The following is a 14,975-nucleotide window of genomic DNA, read 5'->3' as shown; positions in this document are numbered from 1 at the left end:
AAATCACAAGGTTTTCTCAATTAAGTAAGCATGTGGAAAAAAAGTAATGTTTCTCAATTTGAGCAGAAACAGCCTTGAGGAAAGAATTGTATAAGGTTGCCACATAAGGCAGTTTTTATTTTTTGGCTCACTGTTCACAACACGAAATTGGTTAAAATATGTTGAAATTAGGCAGCATTGTTTAAATATTTAATTTCTACACATCACATATTGAATTAGGCTGCAATCCTTTACCTACTTACCTTGGAAAAGCCCCATTGAACTCAGTGGGACTTAGATAAGTAGCCATGTGTAGGATGTCACTGTTGGTTTTTTTAAAGTAATAATTAAGATTACATACAGTGGCATAGTATAATATTTATATAGGCTGGTTCCTAATGAGCACGAATGAAAGAGAAGGGCAGAGTAATATAGAATAAAGAGAAAAATAGTTGCTGTGTCTACACACATAGCAAAATGGGATAAGAATACAGAAAAGATAGAATTGGCTGTAGTATTATTTTAGGTAACAGGGGGATGCACTAGTTATGAATGTTCACCCTTGTAAAAACATCACCCTGCAATAAAAACTGCACATCAGTGAGACAGATTGTTGACCAGATCATTCCCTGTACTACTAGTTCTATATCTTCAGGGAGTTCTTCATATAGGGATCCCCTGCCTGCAGTTTGAAGTGGTACGTTCTGTGTTTTTCCACCTTGGGTCTCAACCATCTCATTCCATCCTGATTCTAAATAGATGCAGGTCACAGAGAGCCCCATTGAGAAATACTAAGCTGCACACATGTCATATATCTAAGGCACATGACTTTCCCCAAAGCATCCTGGGAACTGTAATTTGTTGAGGGTGCTGGGAACTGTAACTTGGAACAGGGTGTGTGTGTGTGTGTGTGTGTGCGTGCGTGCGTGCGTGCGTGTGTGTGAAACTACAGTGCCCAGAATTCTTTGTGGGAAGTCATGTGCTTTAAATGGGTTTTAAATGCATGGTGTGTACACAGCCAAAATCAGATGCTTTTGATCAAAACAGTAAGGACAGTGTGGAAATCAAACACCACATAATTTCATCTACAGCAGAATTCCCAAAGTTAATCTGCCCTAAATGTATGCCATATAAACAGAGTTATAACTTTAACATGAAAATGGTATTGATCAACTTACATGCATAATATTGTAGCAATGTCAGTGTGGCATAGTGAATTAAGTAGGGGTCTTGGACTTGGAAGACCAAGGTTCAGGTGCCCTCTCAGTGTACTCCCTCAGTGTACTCATTAGGCAGCATTGCATTAGGTAGCCTGTATCTCTGCTACAGACGCGGGTGGCGCTGCGGGTTAAACCACAGAGCCTACGGCTTGCCGATCAGAAGGTCGGCGGTTCAAATCCCCATGACGGGGTGAGCTCCCATTCCTCTGTCCCTGCTCCTGCCAACCTAGCAGTTTGAAAGCACGTCAAAGTGCAAGTAGATAAATAGGTACCGCTCCGGTGGGAAGGTAAACGGCGTTTCCATGGCCACATGACCCAGAAGCTGTACGTCGGCTCCCTCAGCCAGTAAAGCGAAATGAGTGCTGCAACCCCAGAGTCGTCTGTGACTGGACCTAAAAGTCAGGGGTCCCTTTACCTTTTATCTCTGCTAAACTCAAATTACACTTGCAGAGTAGGAAATACTGTTTCCCCCTATATACTTTCCAAAGTTCTGTGGACTAGTGTTGGTATACAAATATGTTAAGTACTTTTAATTTGGTTTTATAATTTTAAGTTCTTACACTCCTCACCAACTACGTCTCTCAAACAGTAGAGGTTTTCTCTCTTTGGATAGCACTGCCCACCCAGACCTGGTGTCATGGGAAATTACTATTTTTTAATAGAAAGAGTAAACACCTCTTCTGCTTTGTGATGCCTGTTCCATTTGTACCCAGAGCTTTTAAGAGCCAGATCAGAAGAGATTATTTCTCAGGAAAAGATACATTGCTTTTATGTTCTTTCAGAGTAATGGCACATATAAAATGTGTTATCTGAGAAATTTTGTACCCTTTGCTATAGGAGAAAGTAAGGAAGAAAGAACATTCCGAAACTGGATGAATTCTTTGGGTGTAACTCCTTACATTAACCATTTGTACAGGTAATATTTTTATTCTTGACTCTGACCATTTAACTGATCCATGGTGTAACCCTCACTGGAAAATATTGTAATTGATAGGACTTAGTTTTGCTTGGATCAATGATAACAACACAGTACTGTTTTTCTGATCATTAGAGATGGTAGGCTGGTATAGCTCAGTTGGTGGAGCCTTAGACTCTTAATCTCAGAGTTGTGGGTTTGAGCCTCACAAAAGATTCCTGCATTGTAGGGGATTAGACTAGATGACCCCCCCTGGTCCCTTCCAACTCTCCAGTTCTATGATTCTATTCTTTCTATGATTCAGAACTGGGACTGCCAGATTCAGAACAGGACTACCTCTTCTGGTATGCCCTGCGAAGGACCTTAAGGTCCATAAATAGTAACACTCTAGAGGTCTCAGGCCCTAATGAAGTCAGATTAGCCTCAACCAGGGTCAGGGCCTTTTCAACACTGGCTCTGGTCTGGTTGAACGCTCTGTCTCATGAGACCAGGGCCTGCGGGATCTGATTATCTTTCTGTAGGGCCTGTAAGACAGAGTTGTTCCGCCTGGCCTTTGGCTTGGAATCGGCCTGATCCCCTCCATCTCTTTCCTTTTCCTTCTGTGATGGAACCCCTCTTTGGGGACTTCCCTGGCTTTTTTCTGGCCCACGTAGGACCGGTCTGGATAGCTGGCCTTGGTGAAGATTTGATGTTTTCTCCCCCCAGTTTTTGATCTGGGCTTCCACTGAAATGAGGCTTCATTTTAAGTTGTATTTTAATCCTCTTTTTAAGTTGTATTTTAATCAATTGTTTTTATACCTGATGTTAGCCGCCCTGAGCCCAGTCTTGGCCGGGGAGGGCGGGGTATAAATGAAATTTATTATTATTATTTGTTAGATATAGATATATTCTCAGTGACTGTGATAGTGAGTAAATAAGTAAGTAAGTAAATAATTTAGGAGGAAAAGAGGATTACGAAGCAATAAAAGCCTCGGAAATTTACTTGGATACGCTACTGACTGCATTCAGGGAACATATAATTTATTTGTGTAAATATATATGTTTTCTCTCTCTCCCTACACTGACCAGTGACCTTGCTGATGCTTTAGTAATCTTCCAGCTCTATGAGATGATTCGTGTACCTGTACAATGGAACCATGTCAACAAACCACCGTATCCTGCACTTGGGGGTAACATGAAAAAGGTTTGTAAAAGTGTCTGTTTTGGAAACCGCAATGGCTCCTCAGCCATTTGCTTAAACCACATTATCATGAATGGTGTTGGTGTCCCTGAGTTATTCACCCCTGCTTAAGGTAGCGTATTAATATGGTTACAACTCTTGAAATAAGTTTCTTGGTGTGGCCCTTAGACTGGACCTCAGCAAATGCTTCACTTGGGATGAAGCATGCATGTCACAGAGGCATACATGCCTACAGAAAATGCAGTTTTCACATATGGTCCTGAATGAACTTACAAGTCTCGAGACATTGAGCAATATAACCATGATAAATGGCCAACACAGATCAGTCGAACGCAACAGAATTTAGAACTGTTTCACAAGCAGGGAGCCAGAACTAAAAGTATGTGCAGAGCAGGTCACTAAAGTGGCTGAGCTTAGCTGCTGAACATGGGTCAAGTTGCACACACATGCAGGATATTATTAAGAAATTTTGCATGTTTCATCGGGGAACATTGAGATTGTCCTTGCCATTAATATCAATCAGTGAATCTGTGGCAGAAAACTCAGAACACATGTAGGGCAGTTCAACCAAGAAAAGTGAACCACATCACAGACCACACACAGTTCAAGTTTCACACATGCATGTTTATTTAGAAAACAGATTGAAAACCTCAAGGCTTCTATTAAAGTCAGGAACAATGAATGCATCTATAGCAGAGAACTCAAAACACATGTAAGGCAGATATAATGCAAAACAGATTATGCAAGAAAGTGAAACGAAACCATATGGTAGGTGAGCATACATATGAAGCATACGAAACTCAGTCACCTGCACAGAACAGGTTACAGACACTCTAAACATACAAACAAAGCCAGGGTAGAAGCATTCTATTGATACAACTACAGGACTCTATGGCCTCTACAGTCATTGGAAGTAGGCATGTTAGGGCCACTGTGTTATGTCATCACCCTGTGATCTTCAGGTGAAAGGTAGTATACAAATTTAATAAATAATAATCTGATATGGAAGGCAAATGGACAGGCTGCACCTAGTGGGGACATGCTTTCCTTACCTGAAGGCAACTGCCTCTACTAATCGTTCCTGCAACTTCATCTGAAGATCATTAAACCAAATGGGAACTTGGAAGAAAATGTTAGCCAGTGAGGCCAAGTCTAGAACTTCTTTCCAAGTTCACTCAGTTATCCCCAGGGATTGGTGCTGAGGTGTTTCAAGCCATGACCCACATATCCTTAAGGAGGGGGCAGCTGTGAACTCTGCTTGTTGATGGGCCATGAGGAGAGCATCAAGTGGTGACTCACCATGGTTGCAGGTACCAGCATAATGGGTGCCATTTAACACTTCAAAAGTGGAGTATCTGAAACCAGCGTGGGTGCCTGCTTAGTGCAAGATGGTTCTAGTCCTGCAAAACAGGACGACCTTCTGGATAGCCCACTTGACATTCCTTTAGGTGACACTGCTGAAGGTGATAATTGTGACCTCTGAGGCATGTGCTTTTGCCTGCTGGAGGAGGGCTGTCCATAAATGTGACATCTCAAGGCAGATCCTTGACTTTGCCAGTATAAGAACTGTGTGCTTTGAGGAAGGGTTCTGGTAATTGCATCCTAAGTGGTGGACCAAGTACTGGTGACCTCTGGTGCCACTACTTTAGCTGATCTGGATGTTGTTCTTTTTGTTGAGCTTAGATCTGTGTTTACTTATTATTGTTTACAGATGGCTAGATAATGTTCTTAGGAAAGGGAGGTGTGTTGTACAGTTCCGTCAAGAAAAAATGTTGGAAATGCTTGCCAGCAGAGGTGAGAGTATTAAATTAGCCAAATCGTATTTGCCTAGTAGTCCTTCACCAGGAGTGTATGCCTAGGTTTTCTGTGCCTTGATTCATATTAATAAAAGCTAATACTTTCAGAAAATTTGGATGAAGTTTGTCTAACTGCATGCCTAAGCAGCAAGCATGACACCATACATATGTTTATAAACACATTCATCTGCTGGTATAGGGTGCTCTTGCTGCACTGGTGTTGTGGTTGGTTTGCTCCAATTAAAATATTTTGATAAACGATAGTTCCAAACATGGGCGTAGTCAGCTGCCTCCCCCAAATCAAGTAAATAAATAAAATTACTTAACTAAGTGGCCAATTGCATCGCTCTGCTGCCTCAACATAAAGCCAGCCCCCCCCCAATAAATCCTGGCAACGCCCATGGTTCCAAATAGTTTCTGACCTTGATTTCTCATTTCTTTTAGATTGAAAATTGTAACTATGCAGTGGAACTGGGGAAGTCAAAGGCCAGATTCTCATTGGTTGGGATTGGTGGACAGGACCTCAATGAAGGCAACCCAACGTTGACACTGGCACTGGTGTGGCAGTTAATGAGAAGGTGAGGATGTATTATAGCTCACAAAACCAAAATGTTTTCAAAAGCAATATATGTTCTTCATTTATTTGCAACCAGTCTGCAGTTTTATTTTTAAAGTCAGATAAATTATTTTCAGGAGTTTGTCTTGTCAGAAAATTCATAGGTACAGTTTAGGAACTTGACTTTATCCGATCTGGAATATATGCACAAGTCATACGCTACAGAATTAGGAATCACAGCATAAAATTATTTAGCAACAAAATTCAGTAAACAACTGGAGAAACTTGGAGCAGAGAGCAGGCAGGAGAAGAATGAAGCTCCTCAAATCATACCACAGCCCTTGTGTTTGAAATTACCGCCCACCATGCACAAACAGACATACCATTAAGCCCTTGAGGGTGATCTATAAGATGCTTCCCAATGTGACTAGTCGCAGTAGTGCCTGCCCTGCGTCTGATTCTCACTCATGTCTCCTCTTTGTTTGGCTCTATCTGCCACAAAGCAGCTGGGCCGTATTGTGCTTCACTTGGCTTATGCTGAAGTCCCTGCCCTGTACTGCCTGGGGAGCGGGTGGCGCTGTGGTCTAAACCACTGAGCCTCTTGGGTTTGCTGATCGGAAGGTTGGCGGTTTGAATCCGTATGATGGGGTGAGCTCCCGTTGCTCTGTCCCAGCTTCTGCCAACCTAGCAGTTCAAAAGCATACCAGTGTAAGTAGATAAATAGGTACCACTGTGGCAGGAAGGTAAATGGCATTTCCATGCGCTCTGGCACTCATCACAGTGTGTCCCATTGCGCCAGAAGCGTTTTAGTCATGCTGGCCCCATTACCTGGAAAGCTGTTTGCAGACAAATGCCAGCTTCCTTGGCCTGAAGCGAGATGAGCGCCGCAGCCCATCGTCACCTTTGATTGGACTTCACCATCCAGGGGTCCTTTACCTTACCTTACCTTTTACTATACTGCCTGGTGCTGTGTCAATTTCAGTAAAGTTGCAGTTTGCTTTTAACCCTCCTGCTTTTTCTGTACTCAATGCAAGCACGTTTTCTATAATTTTTTTCTGTATGAAAGTTGTGTTTTGCAACTGTTTTAACACGTTGTCAGGAAAATACGGAGGAATTGCTAAATTCCTTATCAGCTGAAAATACTGTGTTCTTTCTGTTGCAGGTACACTTTGAATGTACTATCGGACCTTGGTGAGGGGGAAAAAGTAAACGATGCGGTCATTATTAAATGGGTGAATCAGACACTTGCAAATGCAAATAAGAGTACTTCAATAACTAGCTTCAAGGTAATGAAGACACTCTAGAGAAAGGAAATGTGAATTAATCAGAAACATAATTATTTTGATGGGAATTGATCTATAGCAAAGGTTCTGCATTAGTTATTGTATATAAGTTGTGTATAAATAGCCGCAAATAGATTATGAATGCAAGTAGATTATGAATGTCATGTAAAACAGTACCACATTTAGATTACAAAATAATAGTAACACATGTTAATATAGATACAAGATGGTGGGTGTGTAGATCCGTATTTGTAATGAACTTTCACTATGTAACTAGCAGAAATTTTGCTTAATGGAAATGAATAATTTTAGCATGTGACAGGAGGCTTTCAATTTAACCAGTAATCCTAAAACCTCAGGATGGGTTTCTTAGAAGACAGTATTAAACATCCATCCCCCTTTTGAGGCAGGAGTGCCGTTTGGGACATTTTTTGTAATATGATGTTGCATTAAAACCACTAGAGGGAGCAAACCTAACAAAGAGACTGAAATCTGTTTGGTGTGGTTGAGAATAAAACTGTTCCTGCTTCATAAAATATCAACATTTCCATAAGGTTTTAAGACATATTTGAGAATGGCCTGGTTGCAATATCAGTTTCATTAGGCCTTGAGCCGGTGTAGTTCTCTGAAGATTTGGCCATTCACCAGTGAAAATAAAAGAGTCGAGTAAATGTTATATGAATATTTAGCCAATATTTTTCAGAGTTCAGATCAGTCTCTTTCAAATTTAGAAAGTGGTCTCGTGGCATTGGAACATGGGGTACACAGAATGACAGAAGAGTAATAATGGACAGACTTAATCCACAATTATTAGCGCTAGAATGGGATTTTATGGCCAGTTCATTTATTAAGATACATCAGCTTAATTAGTAGAGATAGGAGAACATTGCTGGGTTTAAAGGCACAGTATGCATCGTGGTGCTTAGAAGCTGTAAGAGCAAGTCTGAAATCATAGCTTTAATCTGCCTGGTAGGAATAGCATGCTGAGACTTTGGAGGAGTAAAGCTAATTCTGTGGTGCCTCCTGCTGATTCCTTGATGTCATGCACTTGACTGCCCATCTGCTTTAACTGCTGGAAGGAGGTGAGCAGGGTCGTCTATTTTAAGGCAGAGAGGAAGTGCGTTTCAGTAACCAGGAAGAAAATGCAGTGCTCAATGGCAAGCTCAAAGTAGTATTAGGATTCTAGAAATAGGCAGATCATGCCACTTGCAAATCAGTAGAAGGAAATCCTACTCACAGAAGAAAGTCAACCTGAAAAAATATCCACAAACGTGCAGAATTATTCTGGGAGATGCAAGAGATTTTCCCAAAACCTTTTGATAGGATTTCATAACAAAATGTTATTTAGTCATAACGGATATTTTATCATGGGAAAATAAGCAGCAGGTGGTTATAAAAGGTCATTTGTCAAAGAGGAGAAAATTCAACAGTATTGAAAAACATGACTTTGACCATTCATGATTCAGCAGTTATTACATACAGTGTGTTTTAGCTGCCACACCATTATATTAGGATTTATTTATCAATGAGATAGTGGATAAAGAGAAGGGGAGATACATGGCGAAAATACTGGTAAGAGTATTAAAGAAAATCCATTCATTAATGATAGTGAAACTTTTCAACACCTTCTCCTTCCAGGACAAATCCATAAGCACTAGTTTACCTGTACTAGATTTAATAGATGCTATTGCGCCAAAAGCAATCCGTCCAGAAATGGTCAAGAGGGAAGATCTTTCTGAAACAGACAAACTGAACAATGCTAAGTAAGTCTTTGCAGAATACTTCTTCCTTTATTATACACGGAGACTCTGATGCAGCCTAGATGTACATGGCTAGTTGTAAATGTCAACTAATTCCTACTCTGTTACAGAAAAAAAGAACAAATGGTCTGTGGAACCTTAGACTTAACAGTGTTTGTGCTGTAAGCTACTGTGGACAAGAGCCTTCTTTTTCAGATCCATGAAGAGTTGTTCTCAGCTGGCAGATAAATGCCCTATATTTCATATCTGCCTGCCTGTATATTTTAACATCATGTGTCTAATGAAGTGTACTGTTGTCAGTGCAATCAGGGATGAGGAGACTGGGAGGATGGGGTATATATTCAGGCTCATAAACATCAAAAAGATGCATCCAAACCTCTTCAGTGGGGCCCAGATCATCATTACAGTGTTACTGTGTGCATGTCAACCCATTTCTCTTTGCTGAGTTATGTATCAAGTGTTAGGAACACTGATTCAGCATGCTTTATATGTACAAATGATATTGGAACAGTTGTCAGCTCAGAGAAAGCTTGCTCATCCAAAGAGGAGGATACCAGAGTTTTCATGGGTGGCATAATCCATTGCTCAAATACAATGTGTTAATTTCTTCCTTTTTCTTTGAATGCCTTTCCCTTTAATGCCACAGCTCTAAATCAGTCATAGGAAGCTGCACATAGGAGCTGTCTTAAAAGTTTTTTTAAATGCTGACACGCACAAAAAATCTTACCTTTTGACTTTTTTTAAGCACATAAAATGCTATTTTCAGTGGTATGGTTTCAATAATATGCTGCTCTTTCTCATGAAAGTTGGCCCTTTGAGAGTCTTTATCTTTCTGGAAGCAAGCTAAGACTTTCTTTATACTTTCTAAGTATAAGCTGCTAACATGCTTGACTCTGCTACGCTATTAGTTTGTTTACTGGTTAGGCTTTTACTGCATGTTATAATAATAATAAGTTATTATTTATACCCCGCCCATCTGGCTGGGCTTCCCCAGCTTCTCTGGGCGGCTTCCAACAAAATATTAAAATACAGTAATGCATCAAACATTAAAAGCTTCCCTAAGCAGGGCTGCCTTCAGATGTCATCTAAAAGTATGGTGGTGGTTGTTCTCTTTGACATCTGGTAGCAGGGTGTTCCACAGGGCGGGCGCCACTACCAAGAAGGCCCTCTGCCTGATTCCCTGTAACTTGGCTTCTCGCAGTGAGGAAACCGCCAGAAGGCGCTCAGCTCTGGACCTCAGTGTCCAGGTAGAACAATCATGTTATGTTTTATTATTTGAGTATAGTAGTTTTATACTACACATCACAGCACTCCAGATGTTGGACTACATCTCCCATATGCCCCAACCAGTGGTGCCCATGGTCAGGGATGATGGGAGTTGTAAGCTAACATCTGGAGGACCACAGTTCACCCACCCACCGCAGTATATTTTATACCGGAAGGTGGAACAATAATTATAGTAAGTAAACAGCAGTTGTGTAATATTTTGTTTCACATCTATGGCTACAAATTGTTTATAGGCAAGGGAAATGGATATGCTAATTGTTTGTTGTAGCCTGAATTTGATAAGCAATACATCTTTAGAACAAAATAATGGCTATGCTACAATAATAAGGTTGTTATATCTCATTAGTTAATGCCAGATGAATAATGCTACTTTTCTCTCTCTCTCTCCCTAAGATATGCTATATCAGTTGCTCGGAAAATTGGTGCTTGTATATATGCCCTGCCGGATGACTTGGTAGAAGTGAAGCCAAAAATGGTGATGACCGTCTTTGCTTGCTTGATGGGAAGAGGACTGAACAAAATAAAATAAAGAAGATTTTTTTACAAATGTTTTCTGCCATGATATACACAATGAATGCCTCATTGTTTACAGACTAATGGAATTTAGTAGCTGTAAAACAGAGATAATTTATATAAACCAATGTGGAGATGTATAGAGAGACTATTTAATATAAGAATTGTTTATATTTAAGGTTTCATCTGAAAAGTTTTATATATCAGTAATTTGTGAGCTAATGTAATGCAGTAATCACCAATAAGATTACAATGTTATATAGCCTTTTTAAATGAATATGATACATGCTGTTTTCATAGTGCACAAAATTATCAAGATTTTAAAGTGCTATTTTAGGAACTGCTGTGAAATTAAGTTTTTATGTCAGTGTGTTATTAACGCGTAGTCTGCACATGAAAGACCTTGAAAGTCCTTGCCTTATTATAAGGGACTAACCAAACTCCTGTTGGAATTTGGGCTGCAAATTAAAAGCTTCTGATCATAAGGATTCTTTCTAGGGAGTAATTTTCATTGCACTGAATGGGACCGACTTCTAAGTAAAAACTTCGAGGTTCTGAGTACTAATTGATTTAGGCTACAATCCTAAAGTCCTATAGAATTATTTGGGGCTTACTTCTGAGTAGACATGGTTAGGCTTGCACTGTTAGTAGAGCAATCAATAAAAGTTTTAGTTGATTATTAATTGATGTACATTTTAATTGTTGTGGGTGAATTTAATTTGCTGGAGTTGCAAGGTAAGATCTTGGGAAGGGGGGAGGGGTTAGGCTGTTCTGGTTCTTATGTATACTTGGCCTTCTTTGAAAAACTAAGGTTGAGATGCGAGACTGGGACGTCCCTTATCAAAATCCGCCCCCTCTCCTGCACAGTCTCCCTTCACTCTTCCTCTGCAGGCCTATGCCATGGTTAACAATTATATGAGAGCCTCCTTTGTTAAACATGATTAATACTAACCAGAGTTTGCAGTTAATTAGAATTTAGAAATCAAGAATTGGAAGCTGGCTTCATAAAGAGACCAATGCTGATTGTAGGCCTTAATCATGGTTTTGACTGGTGAGAGAAGGATGAGGGGAATTTGCTGTGGAATCAGCCCTTCTCTAATCCCTTAAATTTGGTCAAATAATGAGACCCAGTACATTTACAGTGGTCCCTGAGCAGTAGTTTTTGTGTACCAAAACTTCAGTATTTAAAAGACATCTGTATTAAGGTTAGTGTAGCATGCAGGTTCAGTTAAATTTAGGGAACAGTCAACAACCCTATACCCAGGGCTTTTTCTCAGCCGGAACTTACTGGGACTTAGTTCCGGCACCTCTCAGGTGGGCGCCATTGCCATTATAAGAGAACAAGGGATGAGTTCGTGGTGAGTTCTGGCACCTCTTTTTCTAGAAAAATAGCACTGCTTATACCCTTTTTACAATATGGGGAAGATAAGCTGATATAGAGTTATTATGATGTAGTGGTGGCATTTCTGCCATATCCTGTAGCTCCTTAGCCATTGCATCTTGATTATAGCATTGCACCCTGAGTCAATCTGATTAGTATAGAAAGTGTAGCTGGTTAAAGCAAATTTAAAAAATAAAAGTGATTTGCAAACGTAGTATTGAAGATGGAACTTGCTGTTTATTTAAATGAGTTGCATTGCAGGAGATTGTATTAGATAAGCCTTGGGGTCCCTTCCAATTCTACAGTTCTATGATTCTATGTTTTAAAACTGAACATCCCCGCTTGTCAATATTGTTCTGTAGAAATGCTTGTAATCTGAAACAACTTCAACATATTTTTTAAAGTAATTTGTTAAAGAAAAAATAACAATTGGTTGTGGTTTGTGGCATTGAATAAAACTAAGCACAAGTATAACAAGGCCAATAAGCAAAATGAAAATTATGTACGTAGTAAGGCTTTCAATGAGAAAATATCCAAGCTAAAATGTTATATTAAGAAGCAATAAAGAGAGATGACAGGTCCAGTTTGAGGCCTCTCTTTCTTTACATGTGATGAGCTTTCTTATAAATGTTTTTAATATGTGTGCACTTCCTATTGCTGATTTCTTATAGGAAAGTTGCATTAACTTGGCTCCTTATTGCAGACTATATATTGGTAAAAAGTTTCACATTTAGACTTTGGGCACATTCACACCATACATCTAAAGCACTATGATACCACTTTAAATAGTTATGACTTCCCTCAAATAATTCTGCAAGCTGTAGTTTGTTAAGGGTGCTGAGAGTTGTTAGGAGATGCTATGTTGTTGTTGTTTAGTCGTCCGACTCTTCGTGACCCCATGGACCAGAGCACGCCAGGCACTCCTGTCTTCCACTGCCACCCGCAGTTTGGTCAGATTCATGTTTGTAGCTTCGAGAACACTGTCTAACCATCTCGTCCTCTGTCGTCCCCTTCTCCTTGTGCCCTCCATCTTTCCCAACATCAGGGTCTTTTCCAGTGAGTCTTCTCTTCTCATGAAGTGGCCAAAGTATTGGAGCCTCAGCTTCACGATCTGTCCTTCCAGTGAGCACTCAGGGCTGATTTCCTTAAGAATGGATGCGTTTGATCTTCTTGCAGTCCATGGGACTCTCAAGAGTCTCCTCCAGCACCATAATTCAGAAGAAGAAGAAGAAGAGTTTGGATTTGATATCCCGCCTTTCACTCCCTTTAAGGAGTCTCAAAGCGGCTAACATTCTCCTTTCCCTTCCTCCCCCACAACAAACACTCTGTGAGGTGAGTGGGGCTGAGAGACTGTGACTGGCCCAAGGTCACCCAGCAGCTGCATGTGGAGGAGCGGAGACGCGAACCCGGTTACCCAGATTACGTGACTACCGCTCTTAACCACTACACCACACTGGCTCTCAAAAGCATCAATTCTTCGGCGATCAGCCTTCTTTATGGTCCAGCTCTCACTTCCATAAATCACTACTGGGAAAACCATAGCTTTTACTATACGGACCTTTGTTGGCAAGGTGATGTCTCTACTTTTTAAAATGCTGTCTAGGTTTGTCATTGCTTTCCTCTCAAGAAGCAGGCGTCTCTTAATTTCGTGGCTGCTGTCACCATCTGCAGTGATCATGGAACCCAAGAAAGTAAAATCTCTCACTGCCTCCATTTCTTCTCCTTCTATTTGCCAGGAGGTGATGGGACCAGTGGCCATGATCTTTGTTTTTTTGATGTTGAGCTTCAGACCATATTTTGCGCTCAGGAGATGCTATAGATAACTACAATTCTCAGCACCCTTAACAAACTACAGTTCTCAAGATTCTTGGTGGGGCTGGAACAAGGACTGTTTAAAGTGGTATGATGCCACTTGAACTGTATGGTGCTGATGCAACCAATGACTGATAAATCAGTTTAAGTCTCTGATAAATATGTCATTGGGGGAAAGCCAGTTCAAGGTAGGCCTACAGTTGTTGGTTCAAAGTGTGGGTGGCTTTGTCATCCAAGAGGCAAAACCTTTGAAGCAGTTTACTGTAGGCACATACCACACTCCTGGCTCATAAAGAATTGGTCATTCATATTCAAGGAGTGTAGGACTGAACATTTAGCCATACAAACCAGTGTTAGCTTAATGTAGAGGAGCATGTTATGATGGGTTGCATATGACAAATCTCCCATATCTTTAAAAGCCATATAGCCAGCAAGGTATACGCTATAGTCTCCTGTAGAAGCCCTTAGTCTAGTGAGGCCACATCAGCACCATATATTTTTAAAGCACTGTACCACTTTTAACAGTCATGTCTTCGCCAAAGAATCCTAGAAAACATAGTTAAGGGTGCTGACAGTTGTTAGGAAACTCCTGCTCCCATCACAGAGCCACAATTCACAGTGGTTTAACCCAATCCCTGTTCACAGTGAATTATGGGAATTGTAGCTCTGTGAGGGGAGTAGGGGTCTTCTAACAACTCAGCACCCTTAACAAACTACAGTTCCCTGTCCCCAGTTTCCCTCTGCCTCTTCCTCTCCTTGTTGTCCAATACCAGCATCCACCGAAAACTGATGGGATTTTCTCCTGTGGTCAGCATGGAAGGAGGAGGCATCAGCAGCCATGGGCAAATAGCAAGGACAGACTGGAACAGCTTCCTCAAACTTGAAAACTGGGGGAAAGGGAGCATCCTACATTCTGTGCTTAATCTTCAGCATTGCCAGTTGAGAGGACCACAGATAGAGGGGTCTGGAAAGATCACATTGTGAATATGTGGAGCAGGAAAAAGGGAGGAAGGCTGGGAGGCAAGTATCTCCTCACCCTTTTGGTGTTTTCTTGGGAGAAGGGATTCAAACCCAGGTCATCACAGCTCACACACTGAACCACATTTCACTGAGGTTCTTTTTCTAAAAAAAAAACCCATAGGCTGCAAAATGGCTTGGGCCAACCCGGCAAGTTACTTCTCCTGCAATTGATAACAAGCTTCAAATGCCTGCACTTAAGCATGTTCAAGGTTAAGTTTCTAGAAAACAGAACCAGTGGGACAAGCGTTGGACCTAAGGAGGCTAGGGTTCAA

At 40.8% G+C, this 14,975-nt stretch overlaps 1 protein-coding gene across 1 annotated transcript in view; it reads left to right on the top strand.

Annotated features, from left to right (window-relative positions):
- Nucleotides 1-12,471, top strand: part of PLS1 (plastin 1) — a 50,444-nt gene extending 37,973 nt beyond the window's left edge. Inside the window, exons 11-16 of the mRNA XM_083442761.1 lie at nucleotides 2,037-2,115; nucleotides 3,184-3,298; nucleotides 5,536-5,669; nucleotides 6,810-6,933; nucleotides 8,569-8,693; nucleotides 10,371-12,471. Of these exons, the coding sequence (XP_083298887.1) occupies nucleotides 2,037-2,115; nucleotides 3,184-3,298; nucleotides 5,536-5,669; nucleotides 6,810-6,933; nucleotides 8,569-8,693; nucleotides 10,371-10,506 (713 nt within the window). The 3' untranslated portion in view covers nucleotides 10,507-12,471. The remainder of the gene's footprint in view (nucleotides 1-2,036; nucleotides 2,116-3,183; nucleotides 3,299-5,535; nucleotides 5,670-6,809; nucleotides 6,934-8,568; nucleotides 8,694-10,370) is intronic.
- Nucleotides 12,472-14,975: the final 2,504 nt, after the last annotated feature.

The sequence above is a fragment of the Podarcis tiliguerta genome (genome assembly GCF_965153285.1).
Source record: "Podarcis tiliguerta genome assembly, chromosome: 5".
Classification (NCBI taxonomy): Eukaryota; Metazoa; Chordata; class Lepidosauria; order Squamata; family Lacertidae; genus Podarcis; species Podarcis tiliguerta.
The sequence above is the reverse complement of the archived record's forward strand: the minus strand, read 5'-3'. Positions and strand labels throughout refer to the sequence as shown.